The 26,251-nt window shown below is 37.4% G+C and overlaps 1 protein-coding gene across 1 annotated transcript in view; it reads right to left on the bottom strand.

The window, feature by feature from the left end:
* ADAM10 (ADAM metallopeptidase domain 10) overlaps positions 1-26,167 on the bottom strand; it is a 132,503-nt gene extending 106,336 nt beyond the window's left edge. Inside the window, exon 1 of the mRNA XM_077747905.1 lies at positions 25,884-26,167. Within this exon, the coding sequence (XP_077604031.1) occupies positions 25,884-25,938 (55 nt within the window). The 5' untranslated portion in view covers positions 25,939-26,167. The remainder of the gene's footprint in view (positions 1-25,883) is intronic.
* Positions 26,168-26,251: the final 84 nt, after the last annotated feature.

The following is a 26,251-nucleotide window of genomic DNA, read 5'->3' as shown; positions in this document are numbered from 1 at the left end:
GTTTCTTTCATTTTGTAAATCAAATGTAGGATTTCCACTAGATTACTAAATTGTATTTAAGTGGACTGAATAGCCACAGCACAAACTTGGCTTTGCAAAGTTACTGCTTCCACTCCTTTTTCAGCATCAAAAAAAGTCAACTTTTTAAGTTACAGTTCAGATAAAGTGTTCTGCCACTTCTGGTAACTTAAAACAATAACTATGGCTGTTCCAGTGACATGTGATAAAAGCTCAATTATTTGCATGAATGGAACACTCCTGAGTTATTAAACAGTCACCTTTTCTCTGTCACACACACACAAAGGAATTTTCTAAGGCAAGATAATGTTTACTTTCACTGGCAAAGGATGTGAGTAATGATTTTCTGGATCTTTATAACTGAGATAAAACACAATTCACAGATTTTAATTGGTCAACTTAAAAATGCCACCCAAGAACACGTTCTTATCATCTTCTACATAAGACCTATTTTCTGTGTTAGCTATGGCGAAACACCAGTATTTTATGATATGATCTCAGTAAGATAAAAAAATAAAAACACTGAAGATATTGTATTAAAACTGTATTATGTAATTGATCTCCCCCAATACTTAATAAAACAAAGGGGATGCATGGGAAAAAAACCATAAAAACCAGCACACCCTCCTATATTTAAAAAAAAAATTGTGGGGGGGCACCTGGGTGGCTCAAACAGTTAAGTGTCCGACTTGAGCTCAGGTCATGATCTCATGGTTCATGGGTTCGAGCCCCATGTCGGGCTCTGTGCTGACAGCTCAGAGCCTGGAGCTTGCTTTGGATTCTGTCTCCCTCTCTCTCTGCCTCTCCCCTGCTCGCATTCTGACTCCGTCTCTCAAATACGTATAAATGTTAAAAAAAAAAAAAAATTAAAAAGAGAAAATTCTTGTGGTGCCTGGGTGCCTCAGTTGGTTAAGCATCTGACTCTTGATTTTGGCTCAGGTCATGATCTCACAGTCCTGAGATGGATGGCTCTGCACTAGGTGTGGAGCCCACTTGAGATTCTCTCTCTCTCTCTCTCTCTCTCTCTCTCTCTCTCTCTCTCTCGGGGCACCTGGGTAGCTCAATCGGTTAAGTGTCAGACTTCTGCTCAGGTCATGATCTCACAGTTCATGAGTTTGTTCGAACCCCACATCAGACTATCTACAGTCAGCACAGAGCTTGCTTTGGATCCTCTGTCTCCCTCTCTCTTTGAACCTCCCCTGCTCACGCTCTCAATCACTCATAAATGAATAAACTTTAAAAGAAAAATTATCTCTCCCTCTCCTTCTGCCCCTTCCCAACTCATACTCTCACTCAAAAAAAAAGTTAAAAACAAATTTCTCAAGAACAGAAACCAAGTAAGAAAAGACTATAACCAGTGTGTGCTGCAGTGAGCTAATACAGACTCATAAGCACCTGATCTCTTCCCACATCTGTAATCAATGACGTTATGTTGGTAGCTTGAAATCAGCCATGGGGGGTTGGTGGGTGGATATATTTACAACACTGAAATTAGAAACGGCTACAAAGCAGAGTTTTTTCCTTGTATTCAAGGACCTAGTGCATTAATACAACACTGAACGTAATCTAATGATATAATCTCTCAAACAGGCAGCCAAGGAGACAAACAGAATATTCTAATGAGAAAGTGGAAAAGTATAGCACACTGGACTCCTGACGCTGCTCCTAACACTCAGAAGTCATACAATTCACTTTTTTTTTTTTTTAATCCCAAAGGAGAACAGAGCCCTGGAATTCTCAAAGAGGTTGTATATGATCATGACCACATGACTGGAGAAAAGTGGATAAAACACAAATAATCAACCCTTCTAACATTGGCTCACAGACCAGGGAAAATGAAATTCCCCTCATTATATCACAGCAAAAAGAAAAAGAGAAAAGCCACACAACCATAAACTTCACACTGTCCAAATATACTAGAGCAAAAACAATGAAAGAAACAAAACAAAAAAAACAAAGTAGTAAATAATCCAATTAAGAAGGAAACAAAAAACATTTGGAAACAATCCTGGACAAACTAGAATCAGTCTTGGATACTATTAAGGAGATCCTGTTAATTTTCCTCAGTACAACAACATGTAGTTGAATGTTATGAATATTCTGAATTTTTGGAGATATATTTAAAAGTATTTAGGGGTAAAGTGACATGCATAATTTTCATTGAAGTTAGTCCAGGCAGGACAAAAAATAAAAGGATGCAAACTATTAAACCAGTTTCCACTTCTGGCTATAATAGAAAAGAAAAAGGGACTCAATTTAACTTACCACCACCATAAACAATTAGGATACTAAAGAAAACCGTAAGAAGATAAGCAAAATGAGATAAGATCTGCAATTGGCTCAACTTACTAACTACAAGCAGTGACCAGGCCACTTGCAGGGTGGAAGAACCCCAACAGCCTTGTGTTCTTAATCAACTGAGGAGCCAAATAACTGAGTTCAGTGAGGCGGGGTGTTCAGAATTTGTGGGTTAGAGTGCCAAGGGAAAATTGAACAGAGGGAGCCTGAGACCTAGTCCCCTTATGTGCCTGGTTGAGTACTAATCTGAACACGTGAGAGAATAAACTATCCCAGCCCAGAAAAATGAACCACACACACAAAAAAGTAAGTAGAACTATCTTCAAAGCCAGTAAAGGGCTGGAACTGTTTGTATTCCCACTATCCAGGGAAAAAAGATCTTTAATATACGGAGCATTAAGTACAGCCCTCAAAAAACATCACCCTATTCATGGGGTAAAACAAGCCATACACTAAAGCTGTTGTGGACCTTACCCTAACAAAGCTTAAAGACAATATTTTAAAGGATTAAATTGATTCCAAGTAGTTTAACTATACACCAAAAAAGTCAGATAGTATCTAAAGGAGAGATAAAACCTAAGTCACAAAAAAGATAAAAATCAGAATGACTTCAAAAGCTACCATGCATGTAAAAAAAAAAAAAAAATCAGGAAAATATATTTTTCTGCATAACTGGGAAAAAAATCTGACAATAGAGACAGAAATTACAGAAATAATGGAATTAGCATACAAAGAGGTTAAAACAGCTATTATAAGTATGTTCTATATGTAAAGAGCATACAAGAAAACAAACATGTTGGGGGGGAGTAAAAGATTTAACTATAAATCTACAGAACCAAGAAACTCAACAAACCTTTAAAAATAATGTTTTTATTTATTAATTTTTCAGAGAGGAGAGAAAGACAGAGGCGTGAGCAGGGGAGGGGCAGAGAGAGGAGACACAGAATCTGAAGCAGGATCCAGGCTAAGCTGTCAGCACAGAGCCTGACGCAGGGCTTGAACCCACAGACCACGAGATCATGACCTGAGCCGAAGTTGACACTTAACCAACTGAGCCACTCGGGCGCCCAGAAACTCAACATATCTTAAGCATAATTAAATACAAAAGAAACCACACAGAGGCAAGTCATAAACTAATGGCTGAAAACTAGGGACAAAAAACTCAAAGGAGCTAGAAAAAAAGACACATTACATACAGAGAAACAAAAGTATAAATGACACCATAATTCTAAATAAGTCAGAAGATAATGCAGCAACATGTTTAAAAGTACTATAAGGGGGGAAAAAACTTCTCAACCTAAGAGTCTATATCCATTTGTGAAAATATCTTTCACAAATGAAGGTGAAGGGGGGAGAAAAGGTGACATGAACACTTTTTTCAGATATCAAACTTGCCAAATCATCACTAATACACACCTGCATTACAAGAAATGTTCAAGGAAGCTTTTCAGGCAGAAAGAATGAAACCAGATGGAAATCTGTACTGACACAGAGTAATGCCAGAAATAATGAATGTATAAGAAAATACAAAAGAATTTTCTCCTCTTTTAATCTCTTTAAAAGTTAAATGACTATTAAAAAAACACAATGTGCTGTGACATTTATGATGCATTAAATAAAAAATTAAAATGTATGATAGTAACAGCCTAGTGGAGAAGAGAAATAGAATTGTGTATTATCTAAAGATATACAGGGGCGCCGGGGTGGCTCAGTCGGTTGAGCGTCCGACTTAGGCTCAGGTCATGATCTCATGGTTCGTGGGTTCGAGCCCCGCATCAGGCTCTGTGCTGACAGCTAGCTCAGAGCCTGGAGCTTGCTTCCGATTCTAGATCTCCCTGTCTCTCTGACCCTCCCCTGCTCAAGCTATAGCTCTCTCTCTGTCTCAGAAATAAATAAAACATGAAAAAAAAATTTTAATAAAGATATATAATAAGTTATTGATATACATTGCATACCCTAGGAATAACTTCTAAAAAAGAAAAATAGCAAACAGGTATAACACAGCCAACAAAGATAAATGGAATCTTTTAAAAATAAATTAGTCCCAAAAAACTGCAGGAAAAGAAGGGGGGAGGGAACTAACAGAAAATAAATAGTATGGAGTGCCTGGATGATTCAGTCAGTTAAACGTCTGACTCTTGATCTCACAGGATCGTGAGTTCAAGCCCAGTGTTGGGCTCCATGCTTAGTGTGGAGCATATTTAATTAAAAAATAAAAGAGGAAGGAAAACAGAAAACAAATAGTATAATGATAGTTTTAAACTTAACTTTATCAATAAATACATTAAACATAAATGATCTAAACCAATAAATAAACATGAGACAGTCATTTTCTTATTTTTACAAAAAAGGAAGATGTAAATACAGGCTGTACAAAGACATTTAAACACAAAAATAAACATGAGGTAAAGTAAAAAGAATGGGAAAAGTTATACCATGCAAACAATCCATCTCCATCTGACAGATGGAGATCAGGTTGTGATCTCAGTTTGTTGAGTTCGAACCCTATATGGGGCTTGCTACTCTCAGTGCAGAGTCCAGTTCAGATCCCCTACCCCTCTCTCACTACACCTCCCCTGCTTGTACTCTCTCAAAAGTAAAATACTAAAAAAAATTTTTTTAAGTCCAGAATCAAAAACAAAGACAACTCAAATATTACAACTTGTCCTCTTTAAGGAAATTAAAGAAATCAACATCCTACTCACCTCCAAGAAACTACTAAGCAACTTGTAATGACTCATTACTCATAATTAAATATATTTTTGTTAATAAGACATAAGTAGCAAAAAAAAGACAGGGGAAACAAAAAGATTAAATGACAACCAGTGATCACAGGTACCAAATGAACACTGGGGGAAACCAAACATCAAGGGAAAATATCAGTTAAGAAAGTAGGAACATACACCATTTTCAAGGACTTAACAGTATTGAAGTTCCAAACTCAACATTTAAGCTAAAAAGCTAAAAGAAAATCTGGGAGCGTACTACTCACCATGTGTTCAAATAAGTCCATTCATTAATTATTACCAGAGAGACTAGAAACTTGTGTTTGTAGATGTTGAGTCTTGACACAAAATCGTGTTTCAGAGACTGGCTTCCTGGGTATCTCCTGGGGAATTGTTAGCAATGCAGAATCTCGGGCTCCCCTTTGGAATGCCCCAAGCAACTCCAACTATGTGATTCCCAGTGATCTGTATGCATTTTGAAGTTTCAGAAGCTCTGAAACTTTTCTGTATATACAGAAATTCCCTGACTTCTAAGAGCTGCTGCATCTCTCTTTTTCTACATGCTTGCTTCAATCTAAGTATTTAATAGTATATTAATAGGGCTAGTTACCACAGGTGCTATCATTTAAACAAGAAATGCCGTACCTTGTACGCATTTTCTAATCAGGTCATATACTGATTAGAAAAAGTTCCCAAATAATACAAAACAGAGGTAAGCAAATTAACCCAAAAGCCAATTCCAGCCAACCACTTGTTTTTGCAATACAGCTATATGCTCATTCTTTCATAAATTTTCTCTCAGAGCTTTCATACAACAGCAGAGTTGAATAGGCAGAGTATTACAAAACAGGCATTAAATTTGTACAAAGTCACTTTAGCACTTAGTTTCATTAGACTGATTCATTATAAACCATCTTTTTTTCCCCTCAACAACAGTAATTCTAATATGAGATCCATGTGCCTTTGTAGGGGACTCATGAGCCCCTGGACTTTGCAGGCAAAAGTCTAAGAATATTATTTTCTCTCTCTCTCCTTTTAGCTGGCACTCTGTTAATTCTGCTTTTCTTATTTAAATCTTTTATTCCTCTCTTTGTAATTCTTTTTTTCAAAACTTAACTACGCTAACTAGGACTACCAAACCATGCTGAATAACAGTGTGAGCATTTTTACTTTGTTCCTGGTTTTAACAAGAGCATCTTCAGTTTTTATCATATAATATGTTCATAATATGATGCTAAGGTTGTTTCTTCCTATTGCTATTTTAGAAATCTAGTACTTTAAAATTCACATGAAAAGACATTTGTTTTTTCTGTCTTGTTTTGTTTTTTAAATGTTTATTTTTTGAGAGAGAGGGAGAGAGACACACACACACACACACACACACACACACAGCGCGAGTAGGGGAGGGGCAGAGAGCGAGGGAGACAGAATCTGAAGCAGGCTCCAGTCTCTGAGCTGTTAGCACAGAGCCCGACACAGGTCTCGAACTCACAAACCATGAGATCATGACCTGAGCTCAAGTCCAATGCTTAACCAACTAAGCCACCCAGGTGCCCCAAGATATTTGTTTTTGTTTTTTTTAAAAGCTTCACATTTCACATCTTTAAACAGAAAAGTTAAAAATCTAAAACTACACGACTCTTTTATTTTCTAAATGTATTCTAATTGATTTAAATGAACACTGATAGCTTCCCACATACAAAAAATAACCTGACTAGATAAACTTAAGTATTAAATTAAATAATGTTGAAAATCGGATCTAATAATAACTAAAATTTATTGAGCATTTGCAATCTGCCAGGCCCTGTAGTACTCTACATTATTTTTCATTTAACCCACCCAACAAACCTATAAAGAACTATTAGCCCACTTTTAAAAAATTGAGGTTTGAGAGCTATGTAATAAGACCAGAGTCACATAGCAAACAGGAGGAGTGCCAAGATGTTAATTTTGGTTTCAAGGACTTCGTAATTTTCTACAATAATTCCATTGTCCTCATCATAAACGAGGCAAGCCACCATTCACATTTCTGATGGGACTAAAAAAAACTGAAGAGACAGGGTGCCTAGGTGGCTCAGTCAGTTGAGCTTCCAACTTCAGCTCAGGTTATGATCTCATGGTTTGTGAGTTTGAGCCACATGCTGGACTCTGTGCTAACAGCTCAGAGTCTGGAGCCTGCTTCAGATTCTGCATCTCCCTCTCTCTCTCTCTCAAAAATAAGTAAACATCAAAAAAAAAAAAACAAAAAAAAACAACCAAAACTGAAGAGAAAGGGGCACCTAGCTGGCTCAGTTGTTAGAGTATGCAAGTCTTGATCTCAGAGTTGTGGGTTGGAGCCCCACACTGGGTGCAGAGATTACCTAAAAATAAAATTTTCAAAAAAAAAAAAAAAAAACCTGAAGAGAAGAAAAGTATCAAAATACAGCACATGGCAGGGACCTTTCAAAACCTAAACNAATTAAAAAAAAAAACAAACCTAAACTGACATCTGCCTCTAAGATGTGGAAAAACATGTAATAAAATACCAAATAAGAACATATCTTTTAAACACTCAGAAAATATATATGTATACCCTTGATTTCCACAGCCAGTGAACAAAATTGGCACAGCTTACTCCACAGGAGCCCGTGCCAAACTCCAACCCTGCACTACTTAGCTCAGTCAGATACCACAAAATTGCCAGTTCCCACACAGAGTATCTAGACCTACTCAACTGAGATCTGTTCCTATACTTTAGCAAATAGTCAAAAGCTCAAAAAGTAAGGGCAAAATGCAGTTCTATCACCAAATCTCACTGATGCAGTTAAAGATTCACCTATCTCCTCAACTCTAATCTGAACAGAGCTTGGCCTCTGACCTACTCGCCTCTGTATCTGATCTCCCCTTATTGCAGATCTTCCTGATTCCCTTCTTCTAAGCTGCTTATTTGTCTACTCCAATCTGTAATCAAGTACAGGCGACCACTGAACGACATGGGGGTTAGGGGCACCAACACACACACACACACACACACACACACACACACACACACACACACACCCCATGTGCATGTGTTGAAAATACACATATAACTTTCAAATTCCCAAAAACTTAACTACCAACAACCTACTGTTACCAGAAGCTTTATCAATAACATAGTAAATTGTGAATACGTTTTATGTACTATATTCTTACAACAATGTATTCTACAGAAAAGGCAGTGAAAAATATCATAAGGAAGAAACAATACATCTACAGTACTGTATTTATCAAATAAAATATGCACGTAAGTAAACCTGTGCCATTCAAACTCATGTTGTTCGAGTCAACTGTATTCCATTCCTGACCCTTGTTACTTGCTAGATTCTCCCAAGCTACATCATAAATACATAAATACATACATAATATGTATACATGTTATATACATAATACATAAATATATATGTCTTAGTCCTAACAATATCATTGCTTCTATAGTTTAAAGCTTGAACCAAGAGAAATTATGAATCAGACAAAATAATACCAGACACAGAGAGGAATCCAAGATTTTGTGTTCTTTGCAAATCAATCTGCAAATCCTGTGTAAGAAACGTGACCTAGAACCCACAAATTTTTCCATAAATACTAAAGCATTCTCTTAAAGTAATATTCTATTACTTGACAATAATACTGGAACCCTCTCCACTTTTATCTTCTTTAAAACTATCCAGGTATCCCTAGAAGCCAGCAATATATACAATTACCTCCAAAATATCACATGAAAAACACCACAATGCCGCACCTCTCCAACACCACTTTTCTACCAGACACAACCATAAAACTGGCTGAAAATCTGCACTTGGCAGACTCAGTTGGTACAGCATGCAACTCTTGATCTCAGAGTTTTAAGTTTGAGCCCCACGCTGGGCATAGAAATTACTTAAAAAAATAAAATAAAATCATTTTTTTAAAAAGTTGCAAGATGTACACTACTAGCAAAACATCAGCAAGCAAACAGGTCTGCTCAGTTCAGAATCCAGGTCTCCAAATGAGCGGTCTGATTAGAGGAGCCTAGTTCAGAAGACCAGTTTACATGCCTGTGTCCTAGCTGCAAATGAAGAAAGCTGGGAATTTGAATTAGGAAAACAGAATTTATGAGACTCAAATCAGTGCCAAACATGACAAGGTTCAAAAATTTCTAGGCAATCAAAAACCGTAACAAATAACTCGCCTCTTGCCCCAACTATCCAGGTTATTTTTCACACAGCATACACAGTGATGTTGTTCAAATAAACTCATATTGCGTCTGTCCTCTGCTCAGAAACTTCCAAGTGTTTCCCAACTGCTCAGTCCTAACCTTGCATGGCTTACAAGGCTAACCATGGGGACTGCATTCCCCTCCTCTACCCCCATAACTGTCTCACCACTCTTCCCTTATATTGTGTGCCCCAGTAGTCCCCTTGTCATCCCTCTGCCTAGAATATCTTTCCCCAAAGCAGGGCCGGGCACCACACTTTATTCACGTATCTACTCAACCTCAAGCTTTCTTTGGTCACCCTATCTAAAAACATATATCTCAGCCATTCTCATTCTAATAAGCTGCTTTAGTTTTCTTCATATTATTTCTTATTGACATATATCCACTACCAGAATATAAATTCCATGAAAATAAGGATTTTATTTTGTTCAATGATATAACCTCAGTGCCTAGAACAAAGTGAGACAGAAAATAAGTGCTCAATAAATATCTGCTTTATGAATTAACAAATCCACTCAATGGCTCATGGAAATTTCCATTTTCATTTGTACTGATAAAGAAAGAAACCTATACCTTGCTGATAAGAAACGCATAAATCAATCAGAAAATACATGGTCTTATGATATTTATTCAAGAAGTATCAGAATTTCTAACATGCCTAGCATTTGCAAAATGCAATTTGTTAAAAATAAAATTATAAATCTATTCACTAGGTAATTTCTTTTAAGTTTATTTTGAGAGCAAGAGGGAGAGAGAGCACACACATACACACACACAAGTCATGAAGGGGCAGAAAGAGGGAGAGAGAGAATCTAAAGCAAGTTCCATGCTGAGTGTGGAGCCCAACACGGGGCTCAATCTCACAGACTGTGAGATCATAATCTGAGCACAGATCAAGATCAACTTCCTGAGGCACCCAGGTGCCTGACCTTTATTTTTAGAAAGAGAGAGAGAGAGCGCGCAAACAGGGGAGAGGGACAGAGGCAGTAAGAGAGAGAATCTTAAGCAGGCTCCACACTCAGTGCAAAGCCTGACATGAGGCTCAATCCCACAACCCTGGGATCATGACCTGAACAGAAATTAAGAGTAGGACCCTCAAACTACTGTGCCGCCCAGGCACCGCACCAGGTAATTTTTTTTAATCTTCTACTGATGCTAACTGCATTTCAGATACTTGTCTCTGCAATTACCTATTCAGCTTTTATCACCATTTTGCATGACTTTCTGGACAATTCTAACTCTCATATTCCTACTGCAACTAAGTTTTTCAATTACCACAGCGGGTCAACATATCCTACTTTATGTTCTAACAGTTTAGCAAGCATTATCTTTACATATAAGTAGAACTAAATTTCACAAGAATCTCAGCTTTGACACTTATTTGAGGGATCTTAAATTGATCTGTGCTCAATTTCCCCATTTGTAAAGCAGATGATATAGTCTCTGTACCTAAAGTGTTGTTACATGGATTAAATGAATTAATATAAAGGGCTTAGAATAGTGTACAATAAATAACAGGTAAAAATTTAGGAAATTATGTCTAAATTACTTTCTAATTTAACTCTTGTACAACGACACTGAACAAGTATAATTAACCTTAAAATGAGGCACACAGAGGTTAAGTGACCCACCTAAGACTACAAAACTTCCCTCCAGCTCTAACATTCCAATTCTAAATTTACCCCAAAATGAAAATGAGTTTTTAAAAGTTTCATCTTGGGGTACCTGGGTGGCTCAGTCAGTTAAGCATTCAACTCTTGCTCTCAGCTCAGGTCATGATCTCACAGTTCATGGGTTTGAGCCCCAAATCCAGCTCTGAGCAGAGAGCTGACCGCTCAGCCTCTGACTGAGATTCTTGCTCTTTCTCAGCCCCTCCTCATCTCTCTCTCTCCCTCTCTTTCAGCCCCTCCTCGACTCACTCTCCTCTCACTCTCTCAAAAATAAAATAGTAAACATTTTTTTAAAAGTTTCATCTAAACATAAAGTTAACAAGTTAACAATAAATACCGTTTACAAGTTTTATTGAGTATAATCAGATAACCATGAAGACACTCTACATTTCCCCTTAGAATCCAATTTCTGCAGTAAATGACAACGGCTCAGTACTTTAAAAATAACATGTTTTTAAAGGGGTACTTGGCTGCCTCTTGTGACTCTTGATCTCGGGCTCATGAGTTCAAGCCCCATGTTGACTAAAGAAATTACTTAAATAAGTAAACTTTTAAAAAATATACAAAATTTTAAAAATAGAAAGATGTGCTAGTTGGAAAAAAAGCAAATTTTTATAGAGAAAATTCTAACTCATTCAACCTACCTAATTTAACTAACAGAACATATAAAAATACTCAATGAAGGGGTGCCTGGGTGGCTCAGTCGAAGCGTCCGACTTCGGTTCAAGTCATGATCTCATGGTTCATGGGTTCGAGTCCCGCGTCAGGTTCTGTGCTGACAGCCAGCTCAGAGCCTGGAGCCTGTCTTCAGATTCTGTGACTCCCTCTCTCTCTGACCCTCCCCTGCTCACACTGTCTCTATCTCTCTCTAAAAAATAAATAAAACATTTAAAAAAATAAAAATAAAAAAACAAAATACTCAATGAACAAGACCAATACTCTTTTAACAAAAATGTTGGTTTCATTCCACTTTAATGTAGATTTAAGTAAAAAGGCTAATAAGAAGTGTTCAAGACTTTTTTCCAGACATACTTAGAAACTTAGGATTCTTATATAATTAACAAAAACTAAAATTATTCAGTTCAATGATCATTCATCTGTTCACTTGACACATATATAATGGCAACTTACTAATATGCTAGGCATTGTTGCAGGTGCTGGGAATACCGCAGTGGACAAAACAGTTACTGACCTCATGAAGCTTTATTCTAGAGAAGGAAGACAGACAATAAAATAAACAAGTAAATAACTTTAGATAGCTGTACGAGTGTTATTGCAGGGTAAGCAAATAGAAGGCCAAGGAAAGGGTTAGTGTTGAAGTAATCCAAAGACCTCACTAACATGTGAGCAAAGACTCTCTATTAAGAGGGCCAAGCACAACAATGTAAGTGTACACTAGTCCTTCCCTTCCCTGTACCTGCAAGGGATAGGNATAAAGTTTAATTTAAAAATTAGGCTCTATAAGAAATTAACAATAATAACAGTAAAACTGAACAATTAGAATGCTGTAATAAAAGTTATGTGAATGTGGTCTCTCTCTCAAAATATCTTAATGTACAGTACTCACCCTTCTTCTTGTGATGATAGGAGATGATAAAATGCCTTAGTGATGAGATGAAGTGAAGTGAAAGACAAAGGCACTGTGACATAAGAGTTAGGCTAATACTGACCTTCTGACACTAAGTTGGGAGGATCATGTACTTCTGAACTGGGACTGACCTTGGGTAACTGAAACCATGGAAACTGAAACCAGGAATAAGGGGAGACTACTATACTTACCACTACTGAACTGCACAAAATAGTCATGATGTTAAGTGTTATGCTATTTATACTTCACTATTTTAAAAATAGTTTTAATTTTAAAAATAAAAACCAGGGGCGCCTGGGTGGCTTAGTCGGTTAAGTGTCCGACTTCGGCTCAGGTCATGATCTCATGGTTCGTGGGTTCGAGCCCCGCATCAGGCTCTGTGCTGACAGCCAGCTCAGGGCCTGGAGCCTGTTTCAGATTCTGTGTCTCCCTCTTTCTCTGACCCTCTCCTCCTCACCCTGTCTCTCTTTCTCAGAAATAAATAAAACACTAAAAAAAATTTTTTTAATTAAAAATAACAAAAATGGAAGATAAAACCACAATCTAGAAGGGAAGTGTTCCATGTAAAAAGACCAGCAAAGGCAAAGTCCCTGAGACAGAAGCAAACCTGGCATTTTTTAAAGAGCTCCACGTAGCTGAAGTGGAATCGAACAAAGGGGAGAACCACAGAGGTACTGCGGGGGGAGACAAGCATACAATGTGCATCATGTAGGGCCTTATAAGTCACTTAGAAGGATTCTGGCTTATACTTAACATAGCAGGCCACCAAATGGGTATTTTTTAAATTTTATTTATTTATTTTACTATTGCTTTTTTTGAGGTGCGATTCACAGAACATAAAACTCACCATTTCAAACATTTTAAAGTATACAATTTGCCAGTGGATGGTTTCTGACAAAAGATGTAACTTTTGAACAGGATCACACTGACTACTATGTTGAAAAAAAACTGAGAGAACAAGAGAATAGGGAGAACAGTTAGCAGGTTTACAGTAATTGAGGTGAGATTATGTTGGCTTGTAACAATCCAGAGAGCAGTGGTGCAACTAGTGAGAAGCATTCAAAGAAGCATTCAAAGATTTGGTGACTTGATGACGGACTGCATACAGAGCACTACATAAAATAACTCCATCCTGCAGTATTCTATGTCTACCCCTTTCTCTACTGATACTTTATTTTTACCCATACATAAAAGCCTACTAACAACATTTTACTTTCTGGTGCTCAGTTGTAGTTGCAAGAAAATCAGGCCTTCAGAAACCATGTAATAAGTTCACATGGTGCCTAGCATGAGAAATATAAACATCCTCACACTGTAAAAGAGAAAGTAATCTCCTTGGTTATGTTAGACAATGTCCTTAATCTTATGATATGCATAAAGAAGTATTTACTGTTACAACTTACTTTCAAATGGTTCAGAGGGAAAAATATATGTATAAACATACACATTTTTTACATCTATTTACATATATGAGCAATAAAGCAAGCATGGCAAAAGATAACCATTATTAAATTTAGATCAGGGGCAGCTGGGTGGCTCAGTGGATTAAGCATGCAACTCTAGATTTCGGCTCATGTCATGATCTCACAGTTTGTGAGTTTGAGCCCCTCCTTGGACTCCAAGCTGATAGTGTGGGGTCTGCTTGGGATTCTCTCTCTCCCTCTCTGTGCCCCTCCCCCACTCACTCTAAGAGTAAATAAATAAACTTTAAAAAAATAAATTTGGATGAAAGGTATACAAATGCTAATTGGACTACATGTATTCCCAACCTCTCAGAAAGTATGGAAGTTTTTAAGATACAAAGTTAGAAAAAAATATAGTATATATCAAGTAACTGCCTATGTGTAAAATTAGCAAAGGATAACTGGATTGGATCGATTAAGTGGAAAAAACATAACAAATTTTCAAAATTTTTAAATTAAAAGAAAAATCTAGGGAAAAAGTAAAACAATACCAGAAAATCACCTGCTTGCAAGAATGACAGAAAAATGGCCAGCAAGTTCTAAGAAATAGAAAAAAACACAACTTGGTCTCCTGCTTGGAAATTCTGTCCCTTTTTAAAATTTGAGAATAGTACTTATATGTCCTGTAACTTTTTTCAAAGTTACCAGAATTCTGGTATTTACTAAAGGTAGTCTGCTTTAAAAATATTTTTTTCCTGGTTGCTGTAGAAACATACAACTTCTATCTCGCCAACCAGAGACTTCTTATGTTTCCTCAAGCTTTTAAAACATGAATATACACTAATTCACGACAAACTGATATGGTATTATACATAAAATGTCCTAAAAGATGCTTTCCTATCCTCAATGATAAACATTTTCTAATGTGGAAAAAACCAAAAAGACAAATCTTGTAAAGAATTTATTTGATTGACCAAAAGCCAAATGACTCAAATATTTTAAGTACAAAGAGCCTAAATTGATGGCAAAATGATTCAATCTTTTTACAAAGGCAAAATCTAACAACCTCACTATATACAATGCCTTTATTTTTTATGTTTATTTATTTATTTTTTTTTTTGACAGAGAAACAGCTCATGCACACTAGAGCACAGGGAAGGGGCAGAGAGAGAGAGAAACCCAAGCAAGGCTCAGCACATATGCAAGGTTCACAATTCCATGAACCCTGAGATCATGACATAAGCCAAAATGAGGACACGAACATTTAACTGACTGAGCCACCCAGGTAGCCCTATAATGCCTTTTAAGGCATGAGACATGTTTCTTAGAGGCAGTATAGTATTTAAGAACATGAATTCTGGAGCCTGACTGACCATATTCAAATCCTGACACTGAAGAAGCTACCCTCCCTGATCCTGCTCCCTTATTTGTAAAACAAAAATAACAGAATCTATCTTACAGAGAAGTTTTAAAGACTGGTCCCTAAGAACAGTGCCTGGCATATAATAAATGTTCCATAAATAAATACTGAATATTATTAAATATTTTCTATATTCCATAGGTATTTTCCATATTCCGTTTACTTTCCATAATGATGCTACAAACAAAAACTCCCTTCCCAACTTCTGAATCCAAAACCTATAATCTTGTGTTCATATCTAAATTAAATATAAGAATAGGGCAAAATACATCGAATGAAAATTTCATTAACATCAAGATGAAAAAATAATCAGAATGTATCTTGCTGATGGTGGGTCAATATCATCACCTTTGTGCAAAACAGCAATTATTAAACAACAAACCTTTTTTTCTATCTATATCAAAGAAAGTCATCCTACAATTTTAAGAATGGGGGAAGAAAAATCTGCAAACATGTTTTGACATTACAGATCTCCCTATTTACAGAAAAACTCAATTACAATAAATGAGAGGATGTGTAAGAAAAAGCTAAGGCTGGCACATTTCCATTCCTCAGAAAAATTACTTGTAATCAAGTTGTTTTCAACAGACTTTTCACTTGTATAATTCTAAAATTAGGTACCAAGAGCATTTTTCCAACATAAAAGTGTATTTCCTTCCTGAGAAACTTGAGTCATCAACTGTGTGTCTTAGACATCACACGATGTTGACCAATGCTGCTTGTATTTGATCTTGAAGCACTAAATACCATTAACAAAACTGTTCTCTTGTATAACACAGGTAAACTTCCAGGAACTATCCTGTCCTATATTTCAGCAATATACTTAAGTATCTTTACTGTACTCTCAGAAAAGTTACTTCAACAATGTGACTTCAAATTTAAGCCACAGTAACAATTTCTTCACTAGAAAAGAGTCAGACCATTTTCTACAAGAAAACATCTATCTACACCTAACAGTTACAAGTAAAAGTTCAAGAGAGTAGGGTGTGTTCCACAATTACACGCATATTTCAACACACCCACTTTTTGAGAGGAACTGGTTTCTAAAAATTAAAAATAATAAAGCTGGCTGGCTCAGAAGTTAAGATAAGTGGCACTTTTGTTACTTATAAGCTAAATCAATTACAAAGGGCACAAAACATCAATGGTTAAAAAGTACTTAATGCATTAAATTTCTACCACTAACATATGAAATACAACTTACAAATCCAAAAGTGGAAACATGTATATAATTAAGATTTCTATGCTGAATGAAATGCCTTTATACCATTTTGAATAAGTGCAGATCCAAGTACAGAGAGTAACCCATATAAGGAACTGTGACTTTCAATCTACCTAAACACACACAAACACACACACACACACACACACACACAGAGGCTCCAACCACAACTCTAATGTTGGTATAGATATACCCCACACCTTCATTTCATCCTAAACCCATTCTCATTACTTCATCCTTCTCTCATATTACACCCCAAAGCATCTGCCTCTGCTTCCTTCCAGGAAATTTGGATGTGCAGATAAAACAATTCTGCCAAAGGTGTTAATGATGATAATAACAGGAAGGGGGAATACAGTTATTAAAAAAATAAATGAAGGTTTCTGAGAACTGAGGAGTTAAAAAGTTGAAACTCAGCAGAACTAATTCTGAAGATACAGTTGCAGAACTTGCTGGCTGAATCCCTCAAAACTATCCCACAGAAACTAAAATCGTACTATCTATGGCTCTTCTGGGTTAACAAGCAAATTGTTTGGTTTGGTTTTTAAATAATCCCCATTATTTATATATCAGTCATTCAACCACTACTATAAATTAAGAGAATCAAATTTACTTCCCAATCACAAACTGTAAAGTGAAAAATAGGAAATGCTGGAAGATAAATGATAAAGTAAAATTTTCAGAGCTGCAGTGCGTAGAACACTAGGAGAGAAAAGTTTGAACAGAATAGAAATATGGAAGCTTATGAAACTTGGGTAATCAATTAAGACAGCAAGCTATCAGAAATTAAAAAAAAAAAAGGTAAAAAAACTCAAACTTCGTCTAAACAAGGTTTCTCACATTCAGTACTACTAATATTTTGGCCAGATAATTCTTTGTTGTGAGGGGCTGTCCTGTGCATTGTAAAATGTTTAGCAGCATCTCTGGCCTCTACCCACTAGATGCCAGTAGCATCCCTCCAATGGTGACAATCAAAACTTTCTCTAGACTACTGATAAATATTTCAGTGTCTGCTTTGCCTATACACCTTAACACACGTTAATTTTTTAAAAGCTACAAAACTGCATAAATACTACAATGCAAATTCATAATAATAAGCATTTTAAAAGACTGAGTGATTAATATTAAAAAGCGATAAAATTGGGCTGGAGAAGAAATTATGGATTTTCTTAAATTCTGTCTTCTAATGCTTGGTATCAACTTCCTAGCATTTCAACTTCTAGAAATACATTTTACCCACCTATACTTTGAAACTAATAGATTCCAAATGAAAGTAGATCTGGAAACAACATAATTTTAATAATATTTGTGTAATATATTATAGTCTCCAGCATTTTTACAAACGTATACCAATTAATTCTTTTAAAACTATTTTTTAAATTTTTGTAGCGCACATTTATTTTTGAAAAGAGAAAGAGCATGCGCATAAGCAAGTGGAGGAAGGGGGATGGAGAGAGAGAGAGAGAGAGAGAGAGAGAGAGAGAGAGAGAGAGAGAGAGACTCCAAAGCAGGCTCTAGGCTCTGAGCTGTCAGCACAGAACCCAATGCACGGCTCAAACCCATGAACCACGAGATCATGACCTGAGCCAAAGTCGGACACTTAAGCGACTGAGCCACCCAGGCACCTCCCAATTAATTCTTAAGAGAAGAGGTAGCAAATTAACATCCCACTCAATTTGTAAGTATAGGATTGTATCTATATTCTTATGAAAGCTAAATCCAAAGTTCAAATATGTGTATGAGTATGCCTTGCCATTATCATGCAAGCAAAGGCAAATGGAAAGAAAATTCTGCTCAAAAAATCATATATGTACATTTGACTCAAATGCAAAGATCACATTCTTTTCCCTAATTTATCTCTGAAATAGGAAGTTCACAATTAACATAAAATCAAGAGTATTAGGCATATTCTTGAACCAAAAAGCCTAATTCCAACTTGAGAGTAAATATACTTGCAAAGTAAAAACATACTTGCTAATGTATCTTTAAATTTAACCCTCCTTTCTATTCCAAATTCACTAAACTTCTACCTTGCAACTATCTAGAGCAGTGCTTCCCAAATGATGAGCCACATATTTATGAAAGACTATGCAAACTTTTTACCAATCTCCAACAGAAGTATTAGTCTGCAAGTAAGATAAAATCCCAGACTCTGACACACATCCCAAACTAGAACCTACCTAGATTCAAAATCTTACAATGTCTTATTTTCAACTTCAAAGACTGAGGTCCTCTAAGTTTTATAAAACCATATTCTCTCCAATGCAACAGCCTCTGAGATCTGCATTAAACAGAGTGAGCCCTCAATAAATTTTGTTAGCTTCACATTAAACTTCGGCCAAGCTTTACCAGTTTTTCTTCTATGAGATTTCCTGCTCTATCCTTATTTATTTCTACAATCACCATTCTAATCAAGGACTCAAGCATACAATTCAACAAGCAGCTAACATGTCCCCTACTGTATCATATCCCAACTCCTCAACATGGACTCCAAACAACATTCCATAATACTCTACCTTACAGTTATCATGGCCTAGAATATGAATAATTGGAGTCCTGGTTATCATGGCCCAGTCAACACTTCTTATTTCCTGCCATGGACTCTCCATTCTAGGCAAGTAAGCCTACAAGAACCTTACTAGACTATTATGTCATTCCCTTTTCTCAAAGAGCTTTCCCCAACTGGCTGATGTTCCTTTAGCTTAATAAATCCTCATTTCAACTGTAACTACAATACATAACTGGAACTGTATTTTTATATTTTGGCATTTCTGTCTACGCTGACAAACTCAGTGCTTTTTACTTCTCACTCAAGACTGTAGCTTCCTGACTCCTACTAACCACAGACTACAATAAACTGGTGACTAAACAGCAATGTTCTCACTGTACACGTTCTCACACTGTTTACTTGGAATTGTAATAGCTTCAGAATGAATTCAGCCAGTATCAAAGGGAGTCTACATTCTCTAAGAACTATTCTCAGTACTGCTATTTCCTGCAACCCAGTGAGACAGGACTGTCCCCACTGGTACCAAGGTAAAGCCTTCACACAGCAGGATAGCAATGTTACTACCCTCATAGGAATCAAACTGGTAGGATTAGTAGAGTCTTTCCATTTATTCTTATTATAACATTGCTTTCTTTACCTAGTATAAAAATTGACAGCTAAACTAGTTAGAATTACCACTACTGTATTTTTATTCACAAAAAGCAGGCATTTTAGAGTTGGCTGGAAGAGTCACCAGCAATCATTAAATAAATCAATTCCTCCTTTAAGAAAAATCTGGGGCTCTTTACCCAAGCATGTCACATAGAGTTGCCCATGTGCAAACAGACCAAATGCAAATCAATTCTTAGAATTTGGAATGTCTGCCCTGTGACTTGGAGCTCAGATTTGAAACCACTGTGTTTTTCTGTCCACAGCCTTTCATACCTACAATGTCTCCCCCAATTAGTGGCCACACAGGCCTCTCACTGAAACTTGTGTTAGCAACTTTAATCAAAACCTATGCTTGCCCTGCCCCCCAACTTCTCCAAATACACAAATTCCATTTTTGTTACTCTACATACATATTTTATGCTAGACCATTCCAAAAATATACCTCCAACTTCGGCAAAAATTTTCTAACCATTAAAATGCGATACAATTCAAAGGCAGACAAATTTAACTTTATGCAAATCACAAAGTCACCAAAACCATATGGAACACACAACAGTTACTTACTGCAAACTAACAATAAAATGGAGTATGACAGTATGGGGAGCCCCTGTCATCTACCTTTAACCTAACTGCTCCTTTAAATACAGAGAACATTTTTTCTTAACTTAAAATCTGCATTCCTGCAGAGACTATTGCAATTGCCTATATTAAGATACGTTTAATATTAATAATCTAGTATATTAGTTTTGAACCAGAGTACTAATGAGTCAGATGTAGAAAATGATCTACCCATACGATTGTGCACTTTACTGTTGAGTCTTGCTTTATTCATCAGTTTTTGTTCTCTTCATTCTACCCTCTCTTTAACTAGTAAAATACATTACACAACATCATCCTAATTGTTCAGAACAAGACAACCTCAACACTAAAGTCCCCAAACCAAACACACGTGTTAAAATATATATATGCATATCTATATAAAGCTATGTATATGTATGTATAAAGCTCATGTACATGTATTCCACAGAAGATGCAGCTTAGTCATTCTACCTTGCATGCAAATGTATCAAGCATGATTATTTAGTTTCCTCACAGAAAATGTACTAGAAACAACTAGTTAGAAGGTGATATCCTCAAAGTTTGCAAGTCAGGAAATCTAGCCAAAAGGTTGGAAATACTTTTGAAACAAGGTACAAAAATAAAAAATACAATCACTTAGAATAAACTTAGAATAACCATTTCAATTGGTTCTGGGAAAATTAAAAAAAAAAAAAAACAGAAATGACAATAGAGCCCAGAACAATAACAACTGTTCTTTACACTAATCTTCAATCCTTTAAGGAAAAATTAAAGTCAGCCCATTTTAAGGATACAATAAATCTTAGAAAAACTTCCATCAAAAATTGCCAAAATATTACAAGTCCGGTCCCAGAGACTTGTTATTTGGGAATCTTTCCATATCTGAACCTGTCACTGTCATCTCCCAACAATGTTGGAACATGTAGCTTATTGTTGAACGTGTTAATCCATTTCATTTTATGAATTCAGAAGCAGAGTTTATGTTTATAACCTGTCCTTAAAAGAAAAGAAGCCTAAGTTTTTTCCTTACATGACCCTCAACCATTTTTTTCTGAGTCTTATCCAAGTAGAAAAAGAAATGGTTTCTTACCAGCTCACTGAGATAAAATGATCCAGAAAAATTATAACCATCATTCTTTAAGACCTTCAAATTGTTGGGGTGTCTGGGTGGCCCAGTCAGTTAAACCTCTGACTTCAGCTCAGGTCATGACTTCATGGTTCGTGAATTCAAGCCCCACAATGGGCTCTGTGCTGACAGCTTAGAACCTAGATACTGCTTCAGATTATGTGTCTCCCTCTCTCTTGGTCCCTCCCCAGCGTACTCGCTCTCTCTCAAACATAATCAAACATTAAAAAAAAAAAATTACAAAAAAAAGACCTTCAAATTGTTATCATGAAAACGAGATTTTTTTTTTCAATGTTTTATTTATTTCTAGGAGAGAGAGAGAGACAGCGTGGGCACAGGAGGGCCAGAGAGAGAGGGAGTCACAGACTGAAACAGGCTCCAGGCTCTGAGCTGGCAGTCAGCACTGAGCCCGACGTGGGGCTCGAACCCACGAACCACGAGATCATGACCTAAGCGAAAGTCGGACGCTTAACCGACTAAGCCACCCAGGCGCCCCGAAAACGAGATTTTTTTTAATACCTAATATTCTAATGGTAAAGTGATAAATGATAAAAAGTATGGTGTATGCCACAGCTTTTAACAAGATTTTAAGACTAGTGAAGAAATAAAGAATTATAAAAAATATTATAAAAGTTGGATAAGAGGGCACAGTCAAAAACATATTTTTAAAAGATTGAGTTCATCTATACAAGCTGAAGCCAAGGCAAAGATGCAAATAACATATCACAGGATCCACAGCGGTAACAAAAAAGAGTGAAGCAGGACAGTGTATTACCAATAACTGCACTGATAGTAACTGCACTGACTGGTAAACACATGCCCAGTCTAAAAAGAACAGCTACTGCTCTACCACTCTGCTACAGACAATGGGAATGCAGCCCAGAAGAGCCTGGGGTTTCCAATTCTTCCCCCCAAAATCCAGAAATTCACAAATTTCATTGAGAACTAGTTGAAACTTAAAGACACTAAAAATCAAATGAAACACATCTCTAAGGTGGTTTAGTCCAGGGGCCACCTTTGAGCTAATATGTGAAAACTGCTTTCAAAAAGGATATGAGGGAGCAATGGGTAAAAAGCTTAGGCTTTCAGGTTAGGCTGGCTTGGGTCTGAATATCTAATTCACCACTAATCAGGTGGATGATGCTAAAGAAATTAATTCATCATGCCTATTCCTTCAACTATAAAATATCACCACTCTGTCATAAATGTTGACAAGTGAATACACACACAATAGACATCATAGAAATGCCCCTTGTTCCCCCTCCTTAACCCTGCAAGTTCTTTGGAAAATGTAAAAGAGATCAAATAATAAATACCCCTGAAGAACTTAAACAAGTTATAAAAAGAACATCAGAAAACAGAGGTCCCTGCTATGCCCATTTTCCCTCAACCCCTGCTACTCAGTGAGCTCCTGTACCTATACAGAGAAGATACAGTTAATGTAGGGCATGACTTGAATGGGCCTTAAGATGATACAGCTAACTGGATTATCAATCTCAAATTAAAAAGACGAATAGTCAGAACTCTTAAAGATAGAGACAAAAAAAAAATCTCTCATTAATTTCACAGACCTTAGAGAAATGAAATTGCTTAAGCTTTGATAATTTTAATACTGTTGGCCAAACTTCCAGAAAACTTATTTCTAGAGAATGCATGGTACAAAGCAAATCATTTACACTGTATTTTTAAGTATAAAAAAATGCCTAACTCTAAACTTCATTTTATGTATGATTTCATCAAACCAAAGTACTACTGGACCGAATACTGCTAGATCTCAAATATCTTTGGTCCTCTCAAACACACTAATTTTTAAAAACAAAAAAGACAACTCTCAAAAAATATCTGTGTTAAAAAGTTATATTCACACACACACAAAAGTCCTTTGGGCTATATTTACTCAGAATAGTTTCAATAAATTCCTAATACTGTTACAAATAATAAAGAAAATATTTTTATGTATATATTTGAGCACATGTCTGTTAGACATTAACTCTGGAAATTTTACGGGATCTTCCTACAAATACAATAGACTGGGACATGTGCTAGAAATGAACAGCATTAGGAAAGCTAAAGTTTTATGACTCTAAACACTTTTTTTTTAAATATTTTTATTTATTTCTAGGAGAGAGAGAGAGACAGCGTGAGCAGGGGAGGGTCAGAGAGAGAGGGAGTCACAGACTGAAACAGGCTCCAGGCTCTGAGCTGGCAGTCAGCACAGAGCCCGACGCGGGGCTCGAACCCACGAACCGCGAGATCATGACCTAAGCGAAAGTCGGACGCTTAACCGACTAAGCCACCCAGGCGCCCCTGACTCTAAACACTTTCATTCCCTCTTCCAACTTCCCACTTTTCATAGTAAAAGAAAAAATTAATGCAAAACGATGATTGACAAATCAAAATAGAGGAAGCGGGGACGCCTGGGTGGCTGAGTCAGTTAAGCGACTGACTTCAACTTCGGCTCAGGTCATGTATGATCTCACGGTTCGTGGGTTCGAGCTCCATGTCAGGCTCTGTGCTGACAGCCGGCTCAGAGCCTGGAGCCTGTCTTCGGATTCTGTGTCTCCCTCTGTCTCTGACCCTCCCCTGCTCACACTGTCTCTCTCTCTCCCTCTCTTTCTCTCTCTCAGAAATAAATAAAACATTAAAAAAAATTTTTAAAAATAGGGGAAGCAAATAAAACCATTTATTAAGAACATAAAAATGATCTATACTTTAAAGTTAAATCCATATTTCTACCAAAACTCCTAATCTACATAAACATTCATTTCTTTCATACGCTAAAACAAGTACATTCAATTTCAATGTATTCTATGTATCATCATATAAACTTCTTACAAACTAAATAGCTCAGATTCATATCTAAAGGTAGTTCATATTACAATAAAATCACAAATATCTCCATATACCCAAAGGCTACAATCTTGATGCTAATTTTTAAATGAAAGTTTCTTAGTGTCTTTTAAAGTTCTGCTTAAAATAAACATCCAAAACATCAAAAAGTAACTAACCTTTTAATGTTTAATGCAAAATGTTACTTGATGAATGGCTCCAGAGTTTTGAATTTAGATTTTTGTGTAACAAGGGTCTTAACCCACAAAGATTATGGGGTTTACTTTTTCTTCAACCATCAGACTACACCAGTTTCTATTCTTACTGTTTCATTCCTTAAAAACAAAGTTCATTTTATAAACTACCACTCCTCAGTAGTTTACAGGACCTCATGTGTTTGTCTTACTTCTTACCACCTCCTAGAAATCAAGAATCCAACACATGACTATAATCATAAATAGAAAAATAATTTGTTGGCAGCCACATTCAGAACATAAATACAAATGTTAAGTGAAAAAGCCCTTATAAGAATCTGTAGCAAAGATACTTCCTAAAACTAAACATCTACTAGAAGCTCTTAATCTAAAACGTGTATCTAACAAATGAACACCACAAACTACAACAAAAGTGTATCCACAAAGTATCATCACTCACTAAGTAGAACTCAAGTCAAAAATACAGTTGGCTCCGCAATCAAAACTTAAAGTGACAAAGAACAGAAACAATACACTACATAAGACATACAGCATTTTCTAAATTATCAAATTAGGCTATACTCATCCAAAGCATTCCGGGAATTTTTTCAATTCAGTGCTTTTAAACATACTGTGAGGTGTTTTAAGTATATGCTAGGGCAAGGTCAAACACTTTACCTAAAATAAAGCCCTTTATACAACAACAAAACAATGCAGCCGCTCCCAGGACACACTGGAAATAAAAGTCGTGTTCAAAACCCAAGTTATCAAGAAAGTATCCGCTTACAGTAAATTTAACTCCAATTTGCGGGGTGGGATAGTTGCCACAGTTTGACAACCCACTAACTACACTGTTCGTCTACTCCACCTGAGAGTTTAAGAAAATTCAAGTTGGATCACCCTGGGGCTGTCCCTCCAAGAGACCCAATCCAACCTGCAGATCAAAGAACATCTCGAAACGGCTTACCTTTCTCCCGACCAAACCCTTTCCCCTGGGCAACAGAATGTTTCACTGAACATAAACACACCCTCTTGAGAGCTGTCTCCAAACACTCGGGCAGAGGCAGGGCACTATCGAGAGCGGAAGCGACTCGTCTCAGACTGGCAGGGGACCACTGTTACCCTTCCACGGGCCGCCCCACTGCAGAACCGGGTCAGTCTGGATCGNCCCCGCCGAGGAGCGGACTCCAGAACCCGCCACCGGGCACAGAGGCTAGGGACGGAAGGAGGGAGGCAAAGACTGCCGGCCCCGAGGCGACTGCCCGTCCCGGCAACCCGACGAGCAGGCTGGAGGTACGGAGCCACCGGCCTGGGCTCCACGGCTCACGCCCGGCGACTCCGATCTCCTGACTATTTCTCTGGGAGGGGACCCCCACCTCCCCGGGCGCCGGGGCAGTGGGGGGTGGGGAAGGCCTNTTCGGGGTCGTGCCTCACCTCCCAGCCCCGCCGCCCAGGAGAGGAGCAGAATTAACACTCTCAGGAACACCATCTTCCGCGGCCGCCGCCTCCTCACGGGTTAACAGCAGCACATCGATCCGGAGGGAGAAGCTGAAGGGGCTTGGTCCGGAGTCTCCACGGGATGCCGGGACCTCCCCCGGCAAGAGAAACGGCGAAGCACCTCCCTCTTGCTCCACTTCAGGGGCCGGCAAAGCTCCCAGCTTCTCCAAAACAGAGACCTCCCTCCCCCTCGTTCGTTTCCTTCCTCCCTTCCCCGCGTTCCTTCCCTCGCTCCTTCCCTCTTCTCTACCTCCCTCCCCCGAGCCTGGGGCCTCCGCCTCCTTCCTCACCACGTGACCCCCGGC

Source organism: Crocuta crocuta, unplaced genomic scaffold, assembly GCF_008692635.1.
Source record: "Crocuta crocuta isolate KB4526 unplaced genomic scaffold, BGI_CrCroc_1.0 scaffold130, whole genome shotgun sequence".
Classification (NCBI taxonomy): domain Eukaryota; kingdom Metazoa; phylum Chordata; class Mammalia; order Carnivora; family Hyaenidae; genus Crocuta; species Crocuta crocuta.
This window is presented reverse-complemented; position numbering and strand designations above follow the sequence as displayed.